This window comes from Chelon labrosus (genome assembly GCF_963514085.1).
Source record: "Chelon labrosus genome assembly, chromosome: 20".
Classification (NCBI taxonomy): Eukaryota; Metazoa; Chordata; class Actinopteri; order Mugiliformes; family Mugilidae; genus Chelon; species Chelon labrosus.
In genome coordinates this window covers 21922734-21945936 of record NC_140353.1, presented here as the reverse complement: position 1 = coordinate 21945936, position 23203 = coordinate 21922734, and the positions used below count along the sequence as shown (strand labels likewise).

Below are 23203 nucleotides of genomic sequence, written 5' to 3'. Positions count from 1 at the left end.
CACTGATAGGTGAAGTAAATAACACTGACCATCTTGTAACAATTCAATATTCTACTGGGAAACTTTTGCACCTGGCATCTATGTGGATGTTACTTAGACATGTACCACCCACCTAGACCAGACCAGACAGACTTTAATAAGATTATATTATGGAGTGACAGGTAAAAAGTCACCTTATTTGAACTTTTTACAACTAGAACCTGCTGTTCTATTTGCTATTGAAGAGTGTGGTGTCATCAGAAGGAGATTGTACACCTGATTTGCATGAGAAGAGTGCCAGAAAAAAAGAATTAGCACAGACAGAAAAAAAAAACTGAATCATCCTTAAAACTGAAAAAAAAAAAAACAACATTAAATAGTTATGTCATATTGCCCTGCCCTACCCTTTCTCCATCCTTGCAAAAACACCTTCTCTTAGCTCAGACTAAACTCTTAAAGCAACTGCCACTGATTTTGAGTTTACTGCACGCCAGGCCATCTGTCATTTTGACAGATTGCAATTCACACCCCTGACCACTTGGTGGCGAGTGACCTTATTATATATATATGTCTATGTAGCTAAGGGCTACCATGGAATTTGGAATTTGCATATCACCGAAGCACTTCAACCCTACGGTACCGTCTAAGAGAACAGTCCTGTTCCAAGTACGGACAATACATCTACCATTTAAAGTCAATACTGTTCTGAAAAAGTATTTAAAGTTAATGAAACTTTAATGAAAATTATTATTAATAATTATTATTATTATTATTTAAAAAAATTAAAGTGACGGATAAAAATAGATTATGACGGGATTTTTATGACTCTGCCAGTCAAAATGACAGACAACGAAAAAGTCTAGCGCAACCTCTGCTGCACGCATTCCTGTTTGCGGCTATTTGGAGTTACTCTTACTTGTCTTCCTGGTGGTTGTCCTCCCCGTCACTGAGCTCCTCGTCGTCCACTAAGTGTCCGAATGGCTCTGAGGAGATGGACACCATGTTGGAGAGGATGAGGCGGCTGTCGCTGCTGGCTGTCAACACCAGCTGGTCGTGGCTGTGGTTGTAGCGGACGCTCCACACCCTGGGATGCAAGACACACATCGCGAGTCATTCATTCATTCAAAATTAAGCGGGGCGACAGCGTAGATAAGCTGTCCCTTTCACATTCATGCATGCATAAATCACATACACAACCACATTGTTCTGAACAAAGCTCCATGTGGGTGATGAACCCAGCAGCGAGCATTGAATGCAGTGATATTTCTACAGTGAGGGATAAACCCCCATATATGTTGACTCTGCGTATGAGCAGACCACACATGCCGAAACACACATAGAAGCAAAGAGAAAACGCCTGTATCTATCTCCCTTTCACACACTCATGCCCACACAAATCATGCAGAAAACGCAGCGGATTCACAGCTAAGTATGCCTATCTGGGTGTGTATTCAGATGCCAATAATGGGATTTTGTTCCTTGCAGTCGATGTTTGAGCTTAGTTCAAATGAGTTGATGATCATTATCATAAACTCCATGATCCGGGCTTTATTTGTTGCTCAGTTTCACTTCTTTTTTTCAATCCAACCCTTTCTCACCTTCCCTCCCTTTCTGTGCCTCTCTTTCTATTTCTGACTGTCAGCACGGCCTCCCTGTCTTGCTCTTTTTCATCTTCTTTCTCTCTCTCTTTGCGAGCCTGGGGCACAGCTCAGAGTGCGGTCCCAGTTTCCTCACAGGGAGGGATTGAGGGATAACCAAGGCTGTTGACAGAAAATCAGCCTCGGCCACGCCGTTCCCTGCGCTCCCCTAATCCGCTTCCCTGCTAAAAAATAGTCCCTAATACCCCCAGCAGCCCCGAGGCCATATCCTGGCTGCGCTCCAGCAAATCAGCATGCACAAAAAATACACACAATACACACGCATCTCACTAACAATACACGCACGTATGGGACAAATGTGCACATGCATACAGCATGCATATGCATCATAGAAATGTTTGAACATGTAGCCACATACAGAGATAAAAAGAGAGCCCTTGCAAAAATGTAGATTAAATGCTGGTACTTGCATGGAAACACACACACACAAATTTGTATGGCTTTCTATTGTGTGGACATCCATTGACATAATGCATTCTCTAGCCCCTTAACCCAACATTAACCATCACAAAAAGTGCCCTACACCAACCATATTTCTAGCCTTCAACTAATCCTAACCTTAAAATTAAGTCTTAACCCTCAAACAGCCTTTTGAAGATGTGTGATGTCCTCACAAAGATAGCACGACGAGTATGCGCACACACACACACACACACACACACACACACCCCTATCTCCTATCTGTAGAGATCCCATCTGCAACAATCTACAGTTATGGATATGTTTGCCAAGTCTATCCTTCCTTTGGAGATAACGTAGATGCTCTTGTGTGTGTGCAAAGACGTCCGTGCGTGTGTGCATGGATGTGCCATTGTGTGTGTGTGTGTGTGTGTCTGCCTTTATCAGGTAAGGATTGGTGTGCTGCAGCAGTAGCCCAGTTTGGCTCATAGACACACTGATCATCTATTCAGCTCACACAGGAGAGTGTGTCTTACACACAGACACCCACACACACATACAGTGTCTGTGGTACACTATGTTCCGCTCTTAGCAATGCCTGAAGCTTCACAGAAGACAACCCAGAGCAGGACTGGGTTTGCGTTCCACCCACTGTGGTTCAGTCGTTAATGACAAAACGAGTGGCTGCCTATTTAATTAGTAATGGCTGTACTACTATCTTTTATTACACCACGAGTAGTTCAGTGCGTTTCATTAGGTAGGGGATAAAGCCATTAATACAATCAGAAACCAGTCTACAGAGCAGAGGAGTAATCATCATGTTTATCATTATTGTTACAGTGTTTTCTTGAATTATCCTGCAATACTAAGTAAGGGTTAAAATTAGTTTTTACACATTCAGTCGAATTCACTGAAATGATGAATGACATCTTCAATTCACTAAGAAAGGAATATTTCTTGTCAATTTGTATACAGCAATTATAGATAAGATAGGGCTTTATTTATCCCCGTGGGGAAATTAGGGATTTTAGTTTAATATCAAATATCATAGCACCCTATAATTAGCTCAATATAAGTTTACACTTGAATTTCACCACATCTGTACACATGTTTAGCTAATTTCTGTAGATCTGGGGTTAGGCAAAGAGTTATACAATCCTTATACTCTCTCCCTAAATACTCCCTCAACAACTGCTAGTGGTATGCAGTCATGGAGATAGTTTGGATTTTTTTCTCTAGTTTTGTAAAATTTCCCACTTCTGGTGCTGTGAAGGTTTAAATGGACTTCTTTTTTTTTTTTTTTTATTTAAAGATTCCTGATCAAAATCCCCCTACCAAGAATCGCTCAACCTTACCCTTGATATGCCATAGAATCAGTTTCTTTCATAAAGAGCAGTTCCTAGGTAACAAGTCCTGGGCATGAATTATTTACAATATCCAGGACAAAGTTTCTTGAAATAGATAACGTTGTAATTGCTAAATTTTTAAACTTAACACATGTCAAAAGTGTGTGGACAACTAAACACTACTGCATACAACACCCATGTGTCTCAGCGGAGCTTCAGTCATAAACTACAGTCACTAATAACATATCTATAACAGTCTCAACTCTCTGGGGAGGGATTCTGAAAATTGGCTGCAAATATTTGCTCCCATTTAGCTACGAGAGCAGTCGAGAGGTCAACTAGAGATAATGGGTGATCAGAAGTGGTTCCTCAACACCAAATTCTAAAAAGCATTTTGTCATAGACCTGGATTTGTCCATGGGGGCACTGCCATGTTTAACAGGAAAGGGTGGCTGTGAGCGAGTTGTCCACGAGCCAAGGGTTAGCGGTTTGATCCCCGGACATGCCACATGCCAAATGTCCTTGAGCAAGACACTGAACCTCCAGTTTCTCCCAGTGCATGGCACTGGTGTGTGAATGTGCTCGTGTGAATAAAATGTAGATGTGTCATTGTGACTGTAAAGCGCTTTGAGTACCAATAGGTAGAAAAACGCTTTATAAAAACCATTTACAACCATTTACTGTTTCCACAAATATGTTGTTCTTCAGGCACTGTTCATCAGTACATTCATGCATACATTCAGACATAAAATAAGTGATACTTGATCAGATGAACACGCCTAATATATTCAAAATGTATTTCCCAGGAGAATTTTACAACAGCCCCTACACTTATAATCCTGGACACAGATTTGCATAGCTGCCATTTAGGCAGGGTCTGCTGTTGTATTCACTAGCACAGTGCTCTTTAAGTGTAGTAGTTCGGGGAAGGTTAGAGATTAGCATCAGTCACAGTCATCATAAACGTTACACAATGAAATTGCTTCCCTCTAATTGTTTAAGGGTTTTAAAGAGCAACCTGTCTTCAAAATTTTACTTTATTTCACTAATAAACGTTTGTTAAGTACGCCGTTTTTCTTCACTTTGCAGAGGCCACTGTGCATCTACTTGCAACCATTTTATTAAGTTACATGAAATCATACCCAAATCTGACATGAGCAGCTCTAGAAAAGTAGCGCAAACACTCATTTGGGGTTGCTAAACTCTGTGAAGTTATTAAAACTTCTCTGCGTGAAGGCCTATAACCAATGCAGGTCCATATAATGTATTTTAAAAACCAAGGGCAAGAAAAAACAAAACTATATTCATGGCTAGACACTGGAGGCCGGGGTCTCACCTAACATCTTAAAACAGGAAGTGCAACACGTAGAGAAAGCAAGCAGTTCTGAGAATGTTCAGTGTGACTAATATTCAAACAATATTGAATGACTGGCTATCTAATCTTTTTTAAAAACCCATCCACTCATCAAGACTACCTGCATCTGGAGAAGCACTTTTATCCTGCTTCATTAAAATCTGCCTGTATGCCACCCAAACATGGGAGCATTAGTGTATGTTCTGATTCATTGTGAAATTTAGGAACACTTCAGCAAGAAGGATTCTTGCTGATGTGAATTCAGGATCACTTGTTCAAGGACAGCACTCATTCAACAACCAACCCCTCCCTCTCTCTCTCTCTCTCTCTCTCTCTCTCTCTCTGGATCCACCCACCAGTGTGAGTGCTCCTCCAGGGTCTTCACGGGCTCCTGGACATTGCGAACGTCCCAGAACTTGACCTTGCAGTCGTCTCCGCAGCTGGCCAGGTAGTACTGCCGGTTGGGATTGAAGTCCAGGTCACGCACCAGCTGGCCATGGGCGTTCTCTATACAGTAGATCTGACTGGAGAAGGGAAAGAAGGAGAGACATGGACAAAGAAAAAGAGAGAATTGATTAGAAAAAATGGAGAAGACAGAGGGCACGGAGGGAGACAGATAAGCGGAGAAAGAGAGAGAAAATTTTAGGATAGAGGGATAAGAATGCGAGGGAGCAACCGGTGAGAAATGATAAGAGAGGTATGGGAGAAGAGAAAGGGGGGTGGGGGTGAGGTGGCAAGACAGAACAACAAAAGGAGATATGAGAGAAAGAGAATGATTCACAGGGTCCACACAAGCCAGAACATTCCCAGGCTAAATCAAAGCCTTCTCTGCGTCTGTGTCTGTCAGTGAAGGCCAGGCTCAATAAAGCAGCCGACACCGCCGGTGGTAAATTATAAAGGCCAGCCTCATAACCGCACAGCCTTGAGATCCTGCTAGAGTGGAGCTAACACAATGACATGACGGAGGAAGAGACGCTCTGTGCATTATCTCTCTCCATCTTCCTGGGCACCTCCACCTCCTTTGACCTAATATACATTTTCACCAGCTTACATCCCACTAAAAAGTTTCAAGAGCCACATTCAGCAATATTAATGGTCATTAACAACAAAATAATGTCTTTCTTTCTATGAACTTTTATCAATAATAATCACTTTGTGAGCGTACTTTGACTGGTGAGTTCCAGCGATCATTTACAGAGGACCAGCTACTTAACCTCGCTTTTATTTACGCAGTCGATGATTTGCATCTTTACATCAAGACCCAGTAAGCTGGACGCTTACTAAAAGTGAAAGCGCCACCCACTGTAGCACAACTGCTATGCGCGAGCCCCTTAACAAAGACATCTCGCCAGCCTTCCGACCTAAAAACACTCGTGTGATGCCATCTGATGATGTCATTTGTATTTCTTTCAAGAAAGCATTGCATATTATGTTTACTGCTCTCATATGTTTATCCTGAGTTATGTTAAATTACTTAAGACATCATGTTAAAATAAGTTATGACTATGTGTGAACAAAACTTTAATATAGGAAGATCTATCGATTATTTAGTGCTTTAACAAAGGGTTACACGTCTATTCAAAAAACAGTTGATAGATTGATCAAAAAAACAAAAATAGTCAATTGTTGCAGCCCTACTTTTCATTGCACATAAACTCCCCTTTCATCAAGTTCATTTTCAGACACAGCAGGCAACAGTTTTCACCAGAAAAGCTCTGACAAACACCCTGCGTTTCCTGGATAGCACCACAGTAACAGACACACAAAACAAACAGACAAATGAAAAAAAAGAAAAAAAAGACAAATGAAACAAACAGCAAATGAAACATCTAGCAAGTCAAAATACATACCTACTGTATATATAAAATACTTCTAGTGTTGGATGAGTAAATAAGCATCTGCTTTCACATTTAGAAATTACAGACTGTTTTGGGGAAGCTCAAGTAGGTGTCTCCCCTACATCAGCAACTCCTGAAATTTTGTAATATGACAGTTAGGGTTGGAGCTAAAATTTTCTCAATTCCAAATCCAGTACAAAATCTACAAATGAGTTTCAAATCATATCAAGTCTTATTTGAACTTTCGTGATTGTTAATAAACCACTTTTATAAATGCCCAGTCTAGACAAAAATTAAACAGTAATACAGACAATTAGATAAGGTCTGTGATTACCTACTGTTAGGCCAGAATTGCTAAAAGTTATAACGGTAATCTGCTTCATTTTCACAAGCTGTAGCTTTTTAAAGAGGTAAAAGAAAATCACATGAATAAAAAGTCAAACTGGGAGAAGGGATTGCAGTGGATTGGAGAGAGGACACTGACGGGCTGTTTTGCAATCAGCATAGATATCAGCATAGATATTTACTTATGGGGTAAATCCCCATAAAAATACATTTTGTGTGACCTGCACAGCGTGAAGTTAAAACTGCAGTGCAGTTTTTCTCGCATTAATCGGTAGCAGGTGACGATAAATCAAATAACTTTCGATCCTAACTTTTAATAAATCAATGATACACATTTGAATAAAAATGAAATATGCAGAACTTTCCCAGCCCAGAAAGCGAGAGATCAGAGACACTGGTCTTTAGTTTCTAGTCAGTTTATTATTAGTGCTACCAAATCTAAATTCAATTTTAATCATAATTTTAATGTATGATGAATGAAAGTTACCTTTTTATCCAGAATATAATGGAATATAAACTTGTGATTTCTACCTTCTATTTCTTTTTGTGTGCTTTGTTTTATTCCAGAGGTAAATGTTATTGTAGGAACACTGATAATGACAATGACCAGCATGTGGCTTATGTGATTACACTAAACTAAAATACCGTGAAAAATATTTACTGTGCATTAGTTTAGAACCTAACCATGGTATATGTTTAAGATTCGTTTGCTGTAGCCGTCTTGGAAGGCTCATGATACAAGTAGGAAGTAAATAACAGGATCACAGGACAAAAACCCATTGGAATAAACTGGTAATTAATTGGATCTAGAGCTCACCCTTACTTGTTTTCTTCAACACCAGCTCATCTTCAGGCTAGCCTAGCAAAGCTCAGTTCTGTATGGTTGTGTTCAGTAGAGTGGAAAGCCTCAGTGCTATGTCCCAGCTGGATGCCAACAGCAGCTAGCCAGCTAGCTAGTCACCCTGCTGATCGTGTTAGGCAATTAACATGCTAATTAAAAATCTCATTAAAATAAGAGAGGTATAAGAGAATGACCTGGGGCAGACTGCTGGGCTTCAATTAGGTCAAGACAACTCTGGGACTGTGTGCAACACTGTGTGTATGTGTGCACGTGCTGTCACCATCAGTGGACTGTTGCCTTGCTCTTTGCAAATTAAGTTTGACAGAAAACGGCAAATAATAAGTTCCTCAGAAAACATAAAATGTTCATGGAGCATGGAAAGAGGATACATGCATGGTCTAAAGAACCTACTCTATAAATTCCTATCTGGTTTGCACTTATTAGCTTGTATATTGATCCATATTGAAAAGTCCTCAACATGTTATGTGGATATGCTTTTAACCACAAGTTGTGTCCTAGCGGCATACTATACACACCAATCAGACACAAGATTAAAACCACTAACAGGTGAAGTAAATAACATTGACCATCTTGTGACAATTCAATATTCTGCTGGGAAACTTTTGGACCTGGCATTCATGTGGATGTTACTTAGACATGTAGCACCCACCTAGACCAGACCAGACCATACACCCCCACCCCATAGCAATGACACTGCTTGATGGCAGCAGCCATCCCCAGCAGGATGCAGCCTGACACAGGAAAACAAACAAAAACTGTTTAGGAACAACTTAAAAAACATGAAGAACAGCACAAGGTGTTGACCTGGCCTCCAAATTCACTAGATCTCAAACTGATCAAGTATCTGTGGGATGATCCACACAGGCCCCTCCCCTCAACCCATAGGACCCAAAGGCCCCCACTAACAACATCCTGTTGAATAGACACCACAGGACACCCTCAGAAGGCCCATGTCCATTCTCAGATGAGTCACAACTGTTTTGGTGGCACAAGGGAGACCTATGCAATATTAGGAAGGTGGTCATAATGTTATGCTTGATTGGTGTACTGTCAGTTGTGTGAAATTATGACAGAAGTTTCACTGCATTCTGACAGGAGAGAATGTATACAGACATAAAATCACTTCTTAAAGGTTGGAGTTGAAGGCCACAACAACGTAGGATATATGGGCTGATCAAAAGTAGAATAAAGATCAGGAAGGAAACAGAAAATATAAAAACTTTGGATATACTTCTTTCTTGCTATGGAATTAGTCCTCTGATTTCAATATGGCAGTAGTGTTTCAAAGTTGCTGAATTGATATGTGTTTACTCTATCAAGCTTTTTTTTTCGAAAAGTTCCAAGCGTATGTAAATGTTTTGCTGGGTGTTCCTGAACTATACCAGGCAGGGTTACCAAATGCATTTATGTTACAGTGGGTGATATGGCTATAAGATTATGTAAATGTGTCTGCAATCAGAAATTTACTGTTTATACTGCAGTATAAGTAAGTGGGCTTTAGATAGCCGGTTTTGTTATGGATCCATACAGTGTTTGTATCTTTCCTGGTCACTACTTTTATACAATCAACAAAGGCAGCCCTGATTTAGGTGTTTAAAAAGACCTACAGACTAACTAAAACAATCTAGCAGTGTCAATTTAGCTTCAGCAATCAGACACTTGCAGTTAAACATGAATCATTTATTAATAATTTATTAATATTCTTAACTTTATTTGCACATTTTGAATGCTGAACCCAAATATCATTTGATAAAGTAAAGGATTCTAAAGCAATAATCAGATTCAATTTTGGATTCAGATTCCATTAAATTTTATCACACCAAAAATATCACTTGCATTTACTTAACTATTTCTGCTTGTATTAGGCATTTTACATAAATGTGACTGAATTGTCAACTTTTGGGTGAAATCGCTCCTGTTCTATAATTAGTTGATTTTACTGTAAGCAGGAAGTCGACTAGTCGTCAATCACGTGACAATAACAACACGGACGCCTCCTAAGACAGGTGAGGAGGCCAGTGGGTCATTGCAGCAAACTAGCAGTGGTTCATCAAATGTGTGGAAATACTTCACAAAAGATGAAGCCCATACTACTGTGGCAGAATATGTGAGTCCTGAAATACAACAAATGTACTACTGCAATGCACACTCATCTGAAAAGACATCCGCTAACGCTAACACGCTAGCAGAGAAACGGTCCAAATCCTCTAAACAGCAGTCAATTAACAACAAAAGAGATGGAGGCTGCAAATCAACACCAACAAATCAACATTTGTTGGTGAATTTCATTCATTATATAGGCTAAATATATCTGCAGCGTACAGTATTGATAAGCTTATGTTGTGCTCCATTAGTTGACATTGTTGCTGTGGTTGTAGAGCGTGTTTTTTGTTTTTCTTTTGCAGACGAGAGCTGCATATTAGAAAGTGTCAGACTGACGATGTTTATGGTGTTGATGTGGGCTACGGTCAACAGTAGCCCATGTTCAAGCTTCAATATATTGCAGAAAAGCCTCCGTAGCTTCTTTTGTGTGAAACGCTATAATATGTATTCAGGTCAAGAATATAGATTTGATTGTTGCAAAGCATTACTTTCTACTGTGTTTTTATCTGTGACGTCATCGACTAGTCGAAGTCGCCCCGACTTTCACCACATATTAGTCAACAAAATCGTTCAACCACTAGTACATAAGACTCCACGATTATGCAGGATGATAAACAAGCCATGAAGATCAAGAAAGCCTCTGTACAAATCTGAGATATGACTGATTGTAAAGTGTTCCTTGGAGAATGGGGGCTTCTATTGTGAAATGTTGCATGTTGTCACTTTGTCATTAAGGGTTATTGAGTGAATACAGATGGGAAAAAATATTTTAATTAAAAAGGTCAAAATACTTATGTATTTACTGCCTTTATACAACGATGGATGGCAGGTCACTAAGAATAAACTACTTACATTACATGTAAATATTTGAAACAAGCACTTATTAACCAGCAGCATTCTAATCTGAGTCGACCTGGAACTTTTGGTGAACTTCAGTTTCTCTCAAAATAGCAGTTTCATGTGTAATTTTGTGCTGGGGCACATGATTTATTTACAGGGCTCCCTCCTTCTCCTAAGTGTGACTCTGAGGTAAAAGGCGTGACCCCGGGCTGTAGGGTGGCTGGTGTTCAACCCGGCCCGCTGTGGAATGGGACACGCCCGCTGCGTGAAAAGGAAATGGAGCAGGAAATTGGGTTAGTTTCGCTCTTTCCCTCTCTGGTGTCTCTGAGAAATCCCCTCCAAGCACGCACACACGCGGAGACACGCATACGCTCCCTCGGCCCAGGCTAATAGAGGAGAGGCCTGGGACCTCATGTATGTGTGCAGCTGTGTGTTTATGTTTGTATGAGTGCAGAGGATTAGAGTTGTGGTTAGCCTAAGCCACCAAACACCCTCAATCTAAAGTCATCCAGCCAGCCAGGCTGAGAGTGAGAGTGTGTGTGAAGGGGGGGCTGATGAGGGGACAGGGGACCTATTACACACACTGTTAGGCGCACTCAGATAAAAACATAAAACTCGGAAAACACTCTCTCAAATACTGTTATGTGTGTAAATACAGAAAAAGATAAAGGTGTGTAAGAATAAGGCTGGAGACAGACAAGCACACATTCGGCCAACGTGCACTCGCACAGACGCACACCGGCACGCACGAATGAACATACACACGCGCAGACACACACACACACACTCTCCGGGCTTCGTGGTGATAAATCTCTCTGCTGAGGGGATCGACTGGAACGCATACGCTCACAGTCACACACAAACTCTCTCTCTCTCACGCACACACACACACTTCTCTGTTTCTATGACAACTGCTGTGGAAAGGGAGGGGTAGAAAAGAAAAATCGAAAGAGGAGAGCAATCATTTCATCGCTGATCAAAATTAAAGCCTGGCTTTGAGATGGAGCTGGCAGAGAAAGAAAGATGGAAGTGAGAAAGGCAGGCAGGCAGGTAGAGGGAGTGGAAGAAAGAGGGATGGAGAGAGGGGGGAGAGTCTGCCCATGCATAAAGGTAAGGGATCATTACATCAAGCAACCTAAATGATGGGGGAGATCATCACGGTTAGCATGAAGTTCTCAGAAAAGTTGTCGAGAGAAGACGTAACACCACGTAACACCGTGTGGAAAAAGTTACATTCCCTACACTAGATTTCACTGTGTACCCTCTCCTTCTCTTCTGGAAGAGGGACACCAGGAATATGTCTAGCCTCAATACAACCCTGAATAAGTGGTAAACTACTGATGGATGGGCAGACAGATACATTCAGTACTCGTGCTTGTAAAAAGCATAATGCAATCAAAGTAAAAACTGTAAAAGTCCAACCGTAGCAACTGTAACGACACATGGCAGCCATGCCAAGCTTACAGTTCCTCCACATGTTGACTGGTCATTGTGGTAAGAGAGATTCCAAGCATTCAGAAGCATTCAATCTGAAATAGTCTGAAAAAAATAGATTAAACTGTAGGTTTACTTGTAAATACCTCAGCACTTTCAATTAAATTTTAATTATAAAGCATCAATAAGAAAACAAATTGTCTCAAGACGCTTCCCAAAACCTGGCCTGAAACACCAGAGCAAGCATTAAGGTGACGGTGGCAAGGAAAAACTCCTTTTAACAGGAACAGAACCTGGAGCAGAACCCAGCTCATATGGAGGGACCCATCTGATTGAGGCTGGCTGGGTACAGACAGAAAATGAGATGGGAGGAATGAGATAAACACAGTTACATACATCTGACTAAAGCAGGGGTTCGATGGCCACATACAGTCCCAATTTGATCTCAAGCGGGCCGGACCACTAAGATAATAACCTGTAAGTAACGACAGCTCCTGATTTTTTCCATTTGTTTCAGTGCAAAAAAGAACAAGTAAATTAGGAGAATGTTTACAGTTGATAAACTAGCCTTTAAAAAAGGAAATTTCTTAAGTAAAATAAGTGCAGTTTGGGCACTTTGCTGTCTGTTGATTAGTCCTGGGTGTCTGTGTTGTGTTCTGTCCACTTCTCTTACTAAAACAGTGGACAACTTAGGGCTAACATTTATTTTCATTGAAAAACTGCAGTCTTCTATGTAATTTTTGTACTTTGCAAATTCACACTGTGGGACAGATTAGACCCTGTGGCGGGCCGCATTTGGCCCGCGGGTCGTATGTTTGACACCTGTGGACCAAAGCATTCATGTAGAAACTAATCATGACACAAGTATAAGATACATTGCAGACAAAAATATCTATCGATACTAACGGTGTACATTCACTATACAGATAAAGCTTCCATCTGTGAGTTCTATTTATATATTCTTCTGTGTATTTTGGGTCATAATATATTGTAGTAGAAGCAGTGTGGTGGTAGAGGTAGCTGTGGAGTGTGTCTTATCTGCATACATCTCTGGGAGCACAGTGGGACTAGGAGAAACTGTATTTCACACCTCTGTATGTTTTCATTAACATATTGCGGAGGTGATAGTGAAGAAGAGTTGAATCTTGAAAAATAGCATTTCATTTGTGCGTTAAAGAATCTTCCCTTATAATAATTGAATCCAAGGACTACCTAGCTCTGAAATATGAACATTGCCTCTTTTATGAATGAACAAAGGGAAGAATGCAGTACTGTTTTAGCTGTAGTCTTTTAGCACAGTATGAAGGCAACGCTACCTTGATTAGCTCGCTAAGTTAAACTGATTAAGTAATTTAGCAAAATTGGCCATTTTAATAAATATAACCAGCTAACTGACGTTGCTTTGAAACAAAAATAATCTGAATTTTGTCTACATCTGTCTGAGATTAAAATTTATAACAAATTTTAAGTGATACATTTGCCACCATCACGGCTGTCAGCTGCATATCTGCTGTGAGTGAACAAAAAAGCTGACAGGCGTAGGAAGTGAGAGGGGTGGAGGGCTGGTATCTGGAGGGTGAATCTGAAGGTATTTCTGTTCATTTTCATTCTTTCATTTCAACGTCTGCATAAGGTCATGACCACGCCATTACGAGAGTTTACGGTATGATGTCTGCTTCGTGTCTTCAGAGGGGGGAGAGGGAGAACTTGGGGGACATGAAAAGGTTACAGATGATCAGTTTGACACTGGAGGGGTTCAAAAGGTCACCCCCTCAAATCAACAGTGGCGTAGGGAACGCTATAATTTCAAATACAGCTGACGTCTTTTGCATAATGGTCCATATTTTAATGTGAAATCCGACACTCTTAATCGGCAACACTTTTGGCATAATAGTGCTACATTTGAATACGAGAACAAAATATGATGGAAAAGCTTTTGAATGATGGTTTTCTTTGGGTACTCTGTCATTATGGGTATCTGAAGCACTGCTGAATCTGTTGAATACGTGGAATAAAAAGGCTGCTGGTCAGGTGATGTACACTCTGATGAGGAGTCCGTGTTCTCTGGAGGAAGAGTTTTGATGATTTTTAGTTCCTGTCTGACAGACAGACAGCTGGCTTTTAACCCGGATTGTGAAGGAGCAAATAGCACCACTATCAATCATTTCGCCTTCTTTTACACTCGCTCGCTTTCCATTTCTGCACATTGAGCTTACTGTTTCTCTCGCTCTCTCACTGTCTGTCTTTCTTTCTGACTCACTCACACAAATGCACAAATACACACCACAGGGGAGGTGTAGAGAATCCATGCTTCACTGCAACACTGCACTGCTTTTCAGTATGCACCCTACAGTGCATGGTATGGCTGCAGGCCTGACAGCTATTACACAGCTCAGTGTGTGTGTTTGTGTGTGTGCCTTGCCCCTCACTGTGGACTGTGGATCCAAGAGGGAATTCAGGGGAGATGCAGAGTAAGTACATTTTCGGTGACAGGCATTTCTCTCTCTCCTTCTCTCTCTCTCTCTCTCACACACACACACACACACGGAAAGAGAGAGAGAGAGAGACAGAGGGAGAGAAAGAATATTTGCCCAGTGGCTAGTACTACATGCCTGTTAGCTAGCCTAATATTATTCAAAGGCTCAAAGCACCCCAGTGTGCCAAGAATGGCACACAGTTGGTTCTTCACAAACTAACACACAAAAAAAACATTTTTTTTCCATTACTTCTATATAAAGGCATTTAAGTTACTAGCATAATTGTTACTCGGGTGGAAAATATATAGTACACTTAACACAAACTACTTCCAGTCTTCAATTTCTCGGCAAACTTCCAGGTCATATATGTTGACAATGGCTAAACAGTATGACTACAGGCTGACAAAGCATCACTCCATACCTGAAAATGATTCCTGAGGTCTGCAACTGCATGCAAGGGTGCCCCGACTCATTTTAAGAAGGACAAACAACTTGTTTAAAATGCAGTTTTTCAAGGCGTTCACACACCGTTGGAGAACAATAAGTTACGAAACATTTTCACTGGAACCTGGCTATATGAAGCAACAAGCTAATGTCTGAAAAGTTGAGGTAGCGTCACATGATGCAACAACAAAACATATCCTCTTAACACCTAGTGGTTAATTTTTGTCCTCCGTGGAAGATATGAGTCTCTAATTGATATTTAAAAAACTATACAAGCTACAAAGCTGAAACAGGTTGTGTCATGCATGGGGCATCCCAACCTTTCCAATGGTATATTACTGGTTGGGGTGTGTCATGTGCAACAGGAGCTCTGCACCTGCATCTCACCGTTCACATTTTATGGGAGCAAGAGAGATAAATAGTTGAAAACATACATTTATCGTGGTTCTAAGTGGATATTTGATATGTTTTATTTAGAAAAGTCTTTTAGCTTACCTTCAACGAAATTTGAGTCATATGCACAACATTTTAACCACAGAGCAGTATACTTTTTGTTGATGTCCCCAGTGGTGGACCTTAGGACTTACTTCTGTTCTAATCGGTTTTCTTTTCATTGTCATGGTATCACAGGTCACAGTAACTTGACAGAAGCAGAAATAGTTTTACTCAAAATTACAGATGGGATTTGGGAATTTGATTAAAAATTGGAAATCGGATCACACCCCTCATGATCCAATTTGGGTCAGGAGCAACATGTAACATTAGCATTTAAATACATTATTGTGATGTTATTATATTTGTTCCACAGTAGAAATTGAGTGTAAAAGACAACCGAAGCCACTGAAGTTATTAAACTCAAAACTGCCTTTGGTAATTAATGGCAGTAACAACACTTTTCGTAATTAGATCTACTCACCATCATACATCATAACTTTTATTATGATTAGAATCCTGTGGTAAAAGTTTGAAATAGTTCCTAAATTACAGTAAAATGAGAAAATGTTGAAATAAAAGGTTGGTTGATTAATGGTAGAAGTTATGGCTATCATTAAGTCATAGGTTAACAAAAGCATTCAATGACTAAAAAATAATAAATAAATTAATCCACTGAAAAAAAATCATGGTTGGTGTTAAGTTTGGGACATCTTAAACTGTAATATCAGTCCTCCTATTACTTTTGGAAACATTAGTCACTATAAACTATGCCACCTAACACGATGTATATTAAAACTAAGTTGTAAAGTGTGATAAATCCATATTTTTTTGCCATTTCCGTGTTCAGAATCCAAATGTTCACGTTTAGCATGTATTGTTCATCTGGAGAACTTCAGAATGCTGCCAAAGGATTACGACCTAGAGTACGGTACAGCCGAAATGAGACCATTCAAAAATACATTAATGACACAGACCTTGCCTCAAAATCTCAACAGCAGCCCTATACGACCGGGATTAGTGCCTGAATAATGTAAAAGCAAAGGTACACTACAAACGACAGGCTAAGAAGAAGTGGAAAATGTGTCAAGATTTTCCATTAAACGCTGCTTTCTGTCCCCAGTATTGGAGCATAGTATTACATAATTTACATAATGCTGCATATTACATCAGTACAAAGTAGAACAGGATCCATATATGTTTTATAAGAAGTGTTATCTTTGTATTTTTTGAAGTGCTGTGTGTCTGGGAGAGAGGGTGTTGTACATACCATGCTCCTCTCATGGGTGTTAGATAACTGACTAGAGGCATCTGCTACTGCTGGGATGTACTCCCTGTCCCTCTTTAAGAGCAGGGCAGGCGTGTTTGGGCTGGCAGGATGGGTGACAAGCCCTGGGACTAAGTAGGAGAGGAGAGGAGAGGAGAGGAGAGGAGAGGAGAGGAGAGGAGGGTGTGTTTGCGTTGTGTGTGTGTGCAGGTGTGAGGGGACACCTCAGAGGTCACCAGAGGAGGCAGTGGAGCGTGCTGAGAGGCTGCCATCAGACAGCTGCCCCACCAACTGGACACTCGCACATGCACAAAATCACACAGACACTCACAAAAGGACAAGCATGTCATATTTATGTACAGGCATGAGCACACAGCACCACACAAAGATACAAGGGTCCTCATAGCAAAGAGCAAACCCAGGCAAGCACACAGTCACTTGTCACTAGCAAGTCACTTACTCAAACAGACACAGACAAACGTGACTCACCGCTCATTCACACTTGCAAGCTTTTCCACTTGCAACCACTTCACACTTGCACATGGACACACACACACACACACACACACACACACACACACACACACACAATAATACACTTTGTGCCCTTGGTGGATGTCTGTGTCTGTCTAAAACCTTGGATTGAAGGAGTCACAAAGGTTACAGAGATTTATTCAGTAAATCTCTCCTCGTTGGACAAATGGCAAGAAACCATACAACCCACAGACATACTGTTTATAATGCAAACATCACCTGAGGCTGTACAAATGTTTGTGGGTATCCCATTATTTTTAGATATTTAGGGTAAACTAATTATTAAACTCGATATCAAAGTTTTTTTTTGATTACTATCAAAAAAACAAATGGAAAGGAGAAAAAGAAAAGCAAAACACTAACTTGACAAAACTGACTTCTGGTTTGAAAGGGGGAAACAAACATCAGCCCTTTGTAATAACCATAATAATAAAATGTGATCAATGCCCCTGGAGCAGTCATGTTTAAAAGAGATATTTACATTGGTTTGGAACAGGAAGAAAAGGGTTAATCCAATGTTTTATGGACCCACCCATCACTGACAGTAACTATACCTAGAAGCTGTAAATAGCTGCTTGCACAAATAACCCATTAACCTCTTAATAATCCAACAGTCAACTCGCACAGTCACTCGCTGGCAATCACTGAACTTTACTTCCATCTTTATTCTGGTGACACCAACATTTCAACCATATTATGAAATATATCATAATGAATTTTGGGATAAAACTGAGAAAACGATGCATAAACACATTTCCATTTGATGAAATTGTGAGAATTAGTGTTGTGTTGTGTGTGAAATATGCACCGATGAAAGTGTTTATTCCATAATAAACAACATGCAGCTTCAGTTAAGGGCTGTAACAAGCTGAAGAAAAAGAAAAGGGAATGCGATCTGAAGATGAGGAATACAACAACCTAACGGGTCCAAAAACAGTTTTCTTCCGGGCCCCGATGTTTAAAAGGGGTCTGGTGTTTGCTGATTGGCTGATATGACTAACCAGCAGAGAAACTCTTTTCCCAATCTTAAATATAGTGATATTAAGTTGTTAAGAGTAGAACAAGCAGAATGTTCCTTTGCGCATTAGACAATTTTTATATTTTTGTTGAAAATCTCGTCATGGTGCTCCCTCTACTGGTTTGCAGTGGTCCCTCCAGAAGATAATGGCGCGTTTTCATTACACTCAGATAGGTCTTTGCTAACAAGCCCTGTACCGCCGCCCCCGCCTTCCCTTTGTGCCGATGGCTAAATCAGCACTGTTGCATCTTTCAAAACAGCACAGAGGGAGGAGAACGGCCAAAACTGGGTGTGCAGGAACTCTTTAATTTGTGATTGGGCTGACGGAGTGATATCAGTGATTCAACTATCTTATCTAGCCCTGTGATACGCATCTTGTAAATACATTTTCACTCCTCCCGTCTCTCTCCCTCTCTCTCTCTCCCTCTCTCTCTCCTTCACCCAGCACCCCTCTCAATCTCTTCAGCACTTTGCTGTTATCATGGCGATCGATAGCGAGGTGATTATTACTCCTCTCGCGCAGCCCACACGAACACACATGCTGACCTCACTCATCAGGTACCTCAGAAACACAGGAAACACAAACAAAACACGCACATAATGCGATCCATGCGCACGTACAGGTTGTGAGGTGGGCTGCAGATCACCCACAGTTACAGGGTTAATGTGTGGTAGTACACATGCTCCATGTCAAGCAGAAACATTAGTGTGCCGCCGCCTCGCACTCCATCATGTGCGGAGTAGAAGGACGCAGTTCATTCAATTCATGAACGAGCACGCGGCTGCAGACCAAATATGTCACAAGAAGACAAGAGGATATTCATAGTCTGCTCACTAATACCACTGCTTTCCTAATGTTTCCGCAGAGGAAATTAGGCCAGACGGACAGTCTTGAAGGCGTATTTCACATCTTTTTTTCTGGACAAAGACAGAACTCACAGTTTGGATCAATTGTACCAACGTGCAATTTTTTGGAGGGGGCCCTCAATGAGGTAAAAGCCTTTTTTTACTACAGGTCCGGGAGAAAGCTGTGATGAGCCTCAAATATTTTTGCTCAGCGTGATGAGTCACATTAAACAGACATTTCTATGTTCTGCATTGAAATGTCTTGTAATGACATGTTCACCCACTGGAAGTGTTAAGCTGTGATAGTCTCTTAAATGACTCACTTCTGTCAGATTTAAATGTAGGCAGTCCGACTAATTTTAAGTCAGGTGCCTGTGCATGTGTGACTTAATACTGAGTGGCAAAGCCTACAAAACACATGTTCTTGAAATTTCCAGCCATCAATGCCAAGTAAGCAGTGCATTTAAATTCTTGTTCCTGGCAAGGGCTTAATGGCAGCCACATTATTAGTGAGCAGATGTGGTTTTATCAACTGGGGCATTTATCCTTGTCAAATTTCCAGAAAAATGATCAATATGGTGAAATTGGAGGCGAGTTCTTCATAAAACGAAATAAAAGAACAATCTGCCTTTTCTTTAAATAATGGACAATTAAAGTATCAACATCAGGGTTTACAGAAATATCTCATATTTGAACTGTAGGTATGTAGACATTATTGGATTATTGTATTTTCAGAGTAGCCCTAGGTAACAGAGCTCACCTCATAGTGCGGAGGTCCCAGCCTCGTATGGCTGTGTCATTCGCTGTGGCGAGCTGGCTGCAGTTGTGGTGGGGGCTCCACTTACCAGAGGTGAACTTCAACTGACCTTTACCTTCGAGGGTGGCGGTGCTGGAGACCTGTGGGGAACGGAAACACCTTAATTGACATTTGAGATGTGGATTTCATCCAAAAATCTGTGACAGCCAGCACAGCACATTCAATCAACATAATGAGGCACTATTAGAAATCATTATCTCTGCAGGCCTACGGTTGTTCACTATGACTATGTCGTAATATTTTGGGTATTACTGCCACACCAACTACTTCCAGGTTTGCACCATGCTGAAACGTGCACACACTTGATCGCATATTTTACACACATCTGTCAACATTTTGCCCAGGTTGCTCCTCTCTCATAATTTCCTTGGCCCTCAAGCTTTACTATAAATTGTCATACATAGACCCACATGTCACCGAAGTTGCCAGATAGTCTATGATACACAGTACATACAATTTCAACTCATCTGTCACTGCAACCTGGTAATGCACAACCTGATTCAAGGGGCGTTGAGTGCAGCTGCTCTCCGCACACAAAGGCAGGCCAGTTGAATGCCGTTGTTGTTAAAATGTCAGGGTAGGAAGGCATTCCACCTAAAAAATGATTTTCGCCTTCAGAGTTAAACTGAACAGTCTCCATTCATACCTGCTAATCTCCAGGACATTGGAGGGACAGTGGAAGAAAACGTCTTGACAGCGGAACTCGAGCGCTATTCCCACTCGCCAAAACATTTTTGAAGCCTAAATTGTGGGAGGTAAGATTCTATCCTATGTGCTTACTTTTATATTTGGAACTGATCAGATATAATGTAGGAATGCTGTTGTACTGTCAGAGTACAGAGCTTTGTAGCCCGTTTTGGCTTATTGATTTTGTTTACTGGTCCGTATAGTCTGCTGTTATCTACCCATTACAGAAGAAGTTAGCTGGTTTCAGACAAAAATTAGAAGTAGAAGTAAGCTACTAACTAATGAACATTGTCCTGATGAAGAGACTGATTCTTTCATTCAGTCATTGTGTTTATATTGGCCACCATTGTTTTGCCCTAACTAGCAAGTAGCATTTGACAAATTCATCCAAATGCAATCATCATTTGACTTAGCGGTGATATGCCCTCAACAAGTTGTACATCTTAAATCTGATCCGTGGTGGTTTTCATTTTTTCTTTTACCGTTTTTAATTAATATAAGGAGGTAGCTAGTTAAGTAAAATATGTAATAAGATGACATCCCTTATAAGGCATGCTTGATCAACCATCCCTCCCACAAAAAGAGCTGGAGATGTGTACAACTGAACTGTGAATTACTAAACAAATTTGAGAAGTGGGTAGGAACTGAGGGTTTGAGACCAGGGTAGGTGAACACAAAACACCGGCTAAAAAGAAAGAGATTTTTCTCAGGAGTTGGTGGAAACTAAACCAGAGCAGAGAGCAGACCACATGTCTGATCTAGGCCACTTGTGACCACATTCCTTTAACAGTGTGAACCCTAGACTGTATAAATATGGACTTTCTTGCGTTTCTTGAGGATATGCCTTCTTGTGAGTTTGGAGCCACAGTCTGCGCAGTGCGGTCAGAGAGTGGAGCATTGCGAAGGTGCGTTATGGATGATCCGCCCACACTTCCTCCAGACTCAGTGGTGTTTGTATTTAACTAATAGTACACTCTGCTGTATCTCTACCAGTTACAAAGAAATATTGGATTATACACTACCTATTTTTTATTTTTTTTCCCCAACTCTCACAGTCCTATGGACCGCTTCACAGAGCAGTTGGCATGACAACTCGAAGTCATAGTGATGTCACATTCGTTTGTATAGCGTCAAATAACTAACTAAAATGAAATGTATCAGGAAAATTGACACTTTGAATATGCACTGTACCTTAGTGTTTTAGTTTGGCCCAAGTCCCATCCACTAACACGGAGGAGGTGGAGTTTATGACCTATACTGCAGCCAGACACCAGGGGCCAGCTCTACCACAGGGAGTTAACATGTCATTAATAATGACAGGTGTCTTTATTTACATTTATTACTGCAGATTTTCTTTCAATGATGCAAACAGCACAGCAGCGACATCAGTGAATTTGAACGCTGCATCAAAAACGTTTTGGTTAGGCTGGTTGAAACTCCTTTATTGTAAAGTCTTATTTTTTTTTAACCAAAATACATCTACCTGACAAGATGTCACCCAAACTCCAAAAATGAGGAGTTTAGCCGACAGGCAGTCAGGTTAAACTGCAACATTCAAGGCTTTTCAAACAAGACGACATGTCATATTCATCAAACCCGCTACATATATCTTACAGGGCAACAATGAAGGTGAAATTAATCAAAGTCAAAATGCTTCAAGGACTTTGAATTAAAAAGCATATCACTTCATCAAGCCACTTTAAAATGGAATCCAATTAATTCAGCAGGCTGGCTTTGGAAATTATTATCTTTCCCTTAAACTATGATGCATCTAAAAAGTAGCATCGCGCGCCTCCATTTTTCTCTGCTCCCTGACTGCAGGTTTTTATCCTCATCTTTCTCCTTCTCCCATTTCTCTTTCTCTCCTTCTCTCTCTCGTCTCTGCCTGTTGGAGCAGGGATCATCGATCGCCCCGTCACCATATAGCTCCCTGGTACACTCTCATTATTTCAGCTAGAGAGGACAGAGGGAGAGCGAGAGAGAGAGAGAGTCCAATGGAGCAGGAGGCAAAAAAAAAGAAAGAAAAGCAGAGAGGATTAAAATGAAGGAGAACAAAGTGGGTAGAAGAGAGGGGGAAAGGAAGGGAGTCACAAGAAATGAGCTGAAGAAAAGTGGCAAGGCAGGGGTGGACGATAAATTCAGCAGCAGTGTGGCCTCAATGTAAAATTCCATGACTCAGTGAATGTCCATTATTATGTCAGAATGCCTGAACTAAAAACATCTACTTTTTGGTTTATTAAAATGGCAAATTACGTAATAGGCTATTTTAAAACATCCTTGATGTCTGATTAGAGTTACTGAGCACAAGGAGCAGTTACGGACCAAAGCAAAACATACATCTTAAAACATTAGAGCCAGTGAAATGCAACATGAGAGCAGTCCTACTTGCTTTTAACGTGCATGACAGCCACTCCAACATTCTATTATTGGCCTGGGATGATTGGTCTATGGTCTGCTACCTGTGCAGCAGTTGCCAATATAATGGAAAAAACATCTTCAACCACTAACATGCACTTCTGGGGA

At 40.8% G+C, this 23203-nt stretch overlaps 1 protein-coding gene across 1 annotated transcript in view; it reads right to left on the bottom strand.

Moving 5' to 3' along the window:
• Positions 1–23203, bottom strand: part of eipr1 (EARP complex and GARP complex interacting protein 1) — a 55024-nt gene that overhangs the window by 5651 nt on the left and 26170 nt on the right. Inside the window, exons 6-8 of the mRNA XM_084569268.1 lie at positions 19937–20073; positions 5093–5260; positions 896–1063 (exon numbers count right to left, since the gene is read on the bottom strand). Coding sequence (XP_084425394.1) covers positions 896–1063; positions 5093–5260; positions 19937–20073 — 473 coding nt within the window. The remainder of the gene's footprint in view (positions 1–895; positions 1064–5092; positions 5261–19936; positions 20074–23203) is intronic.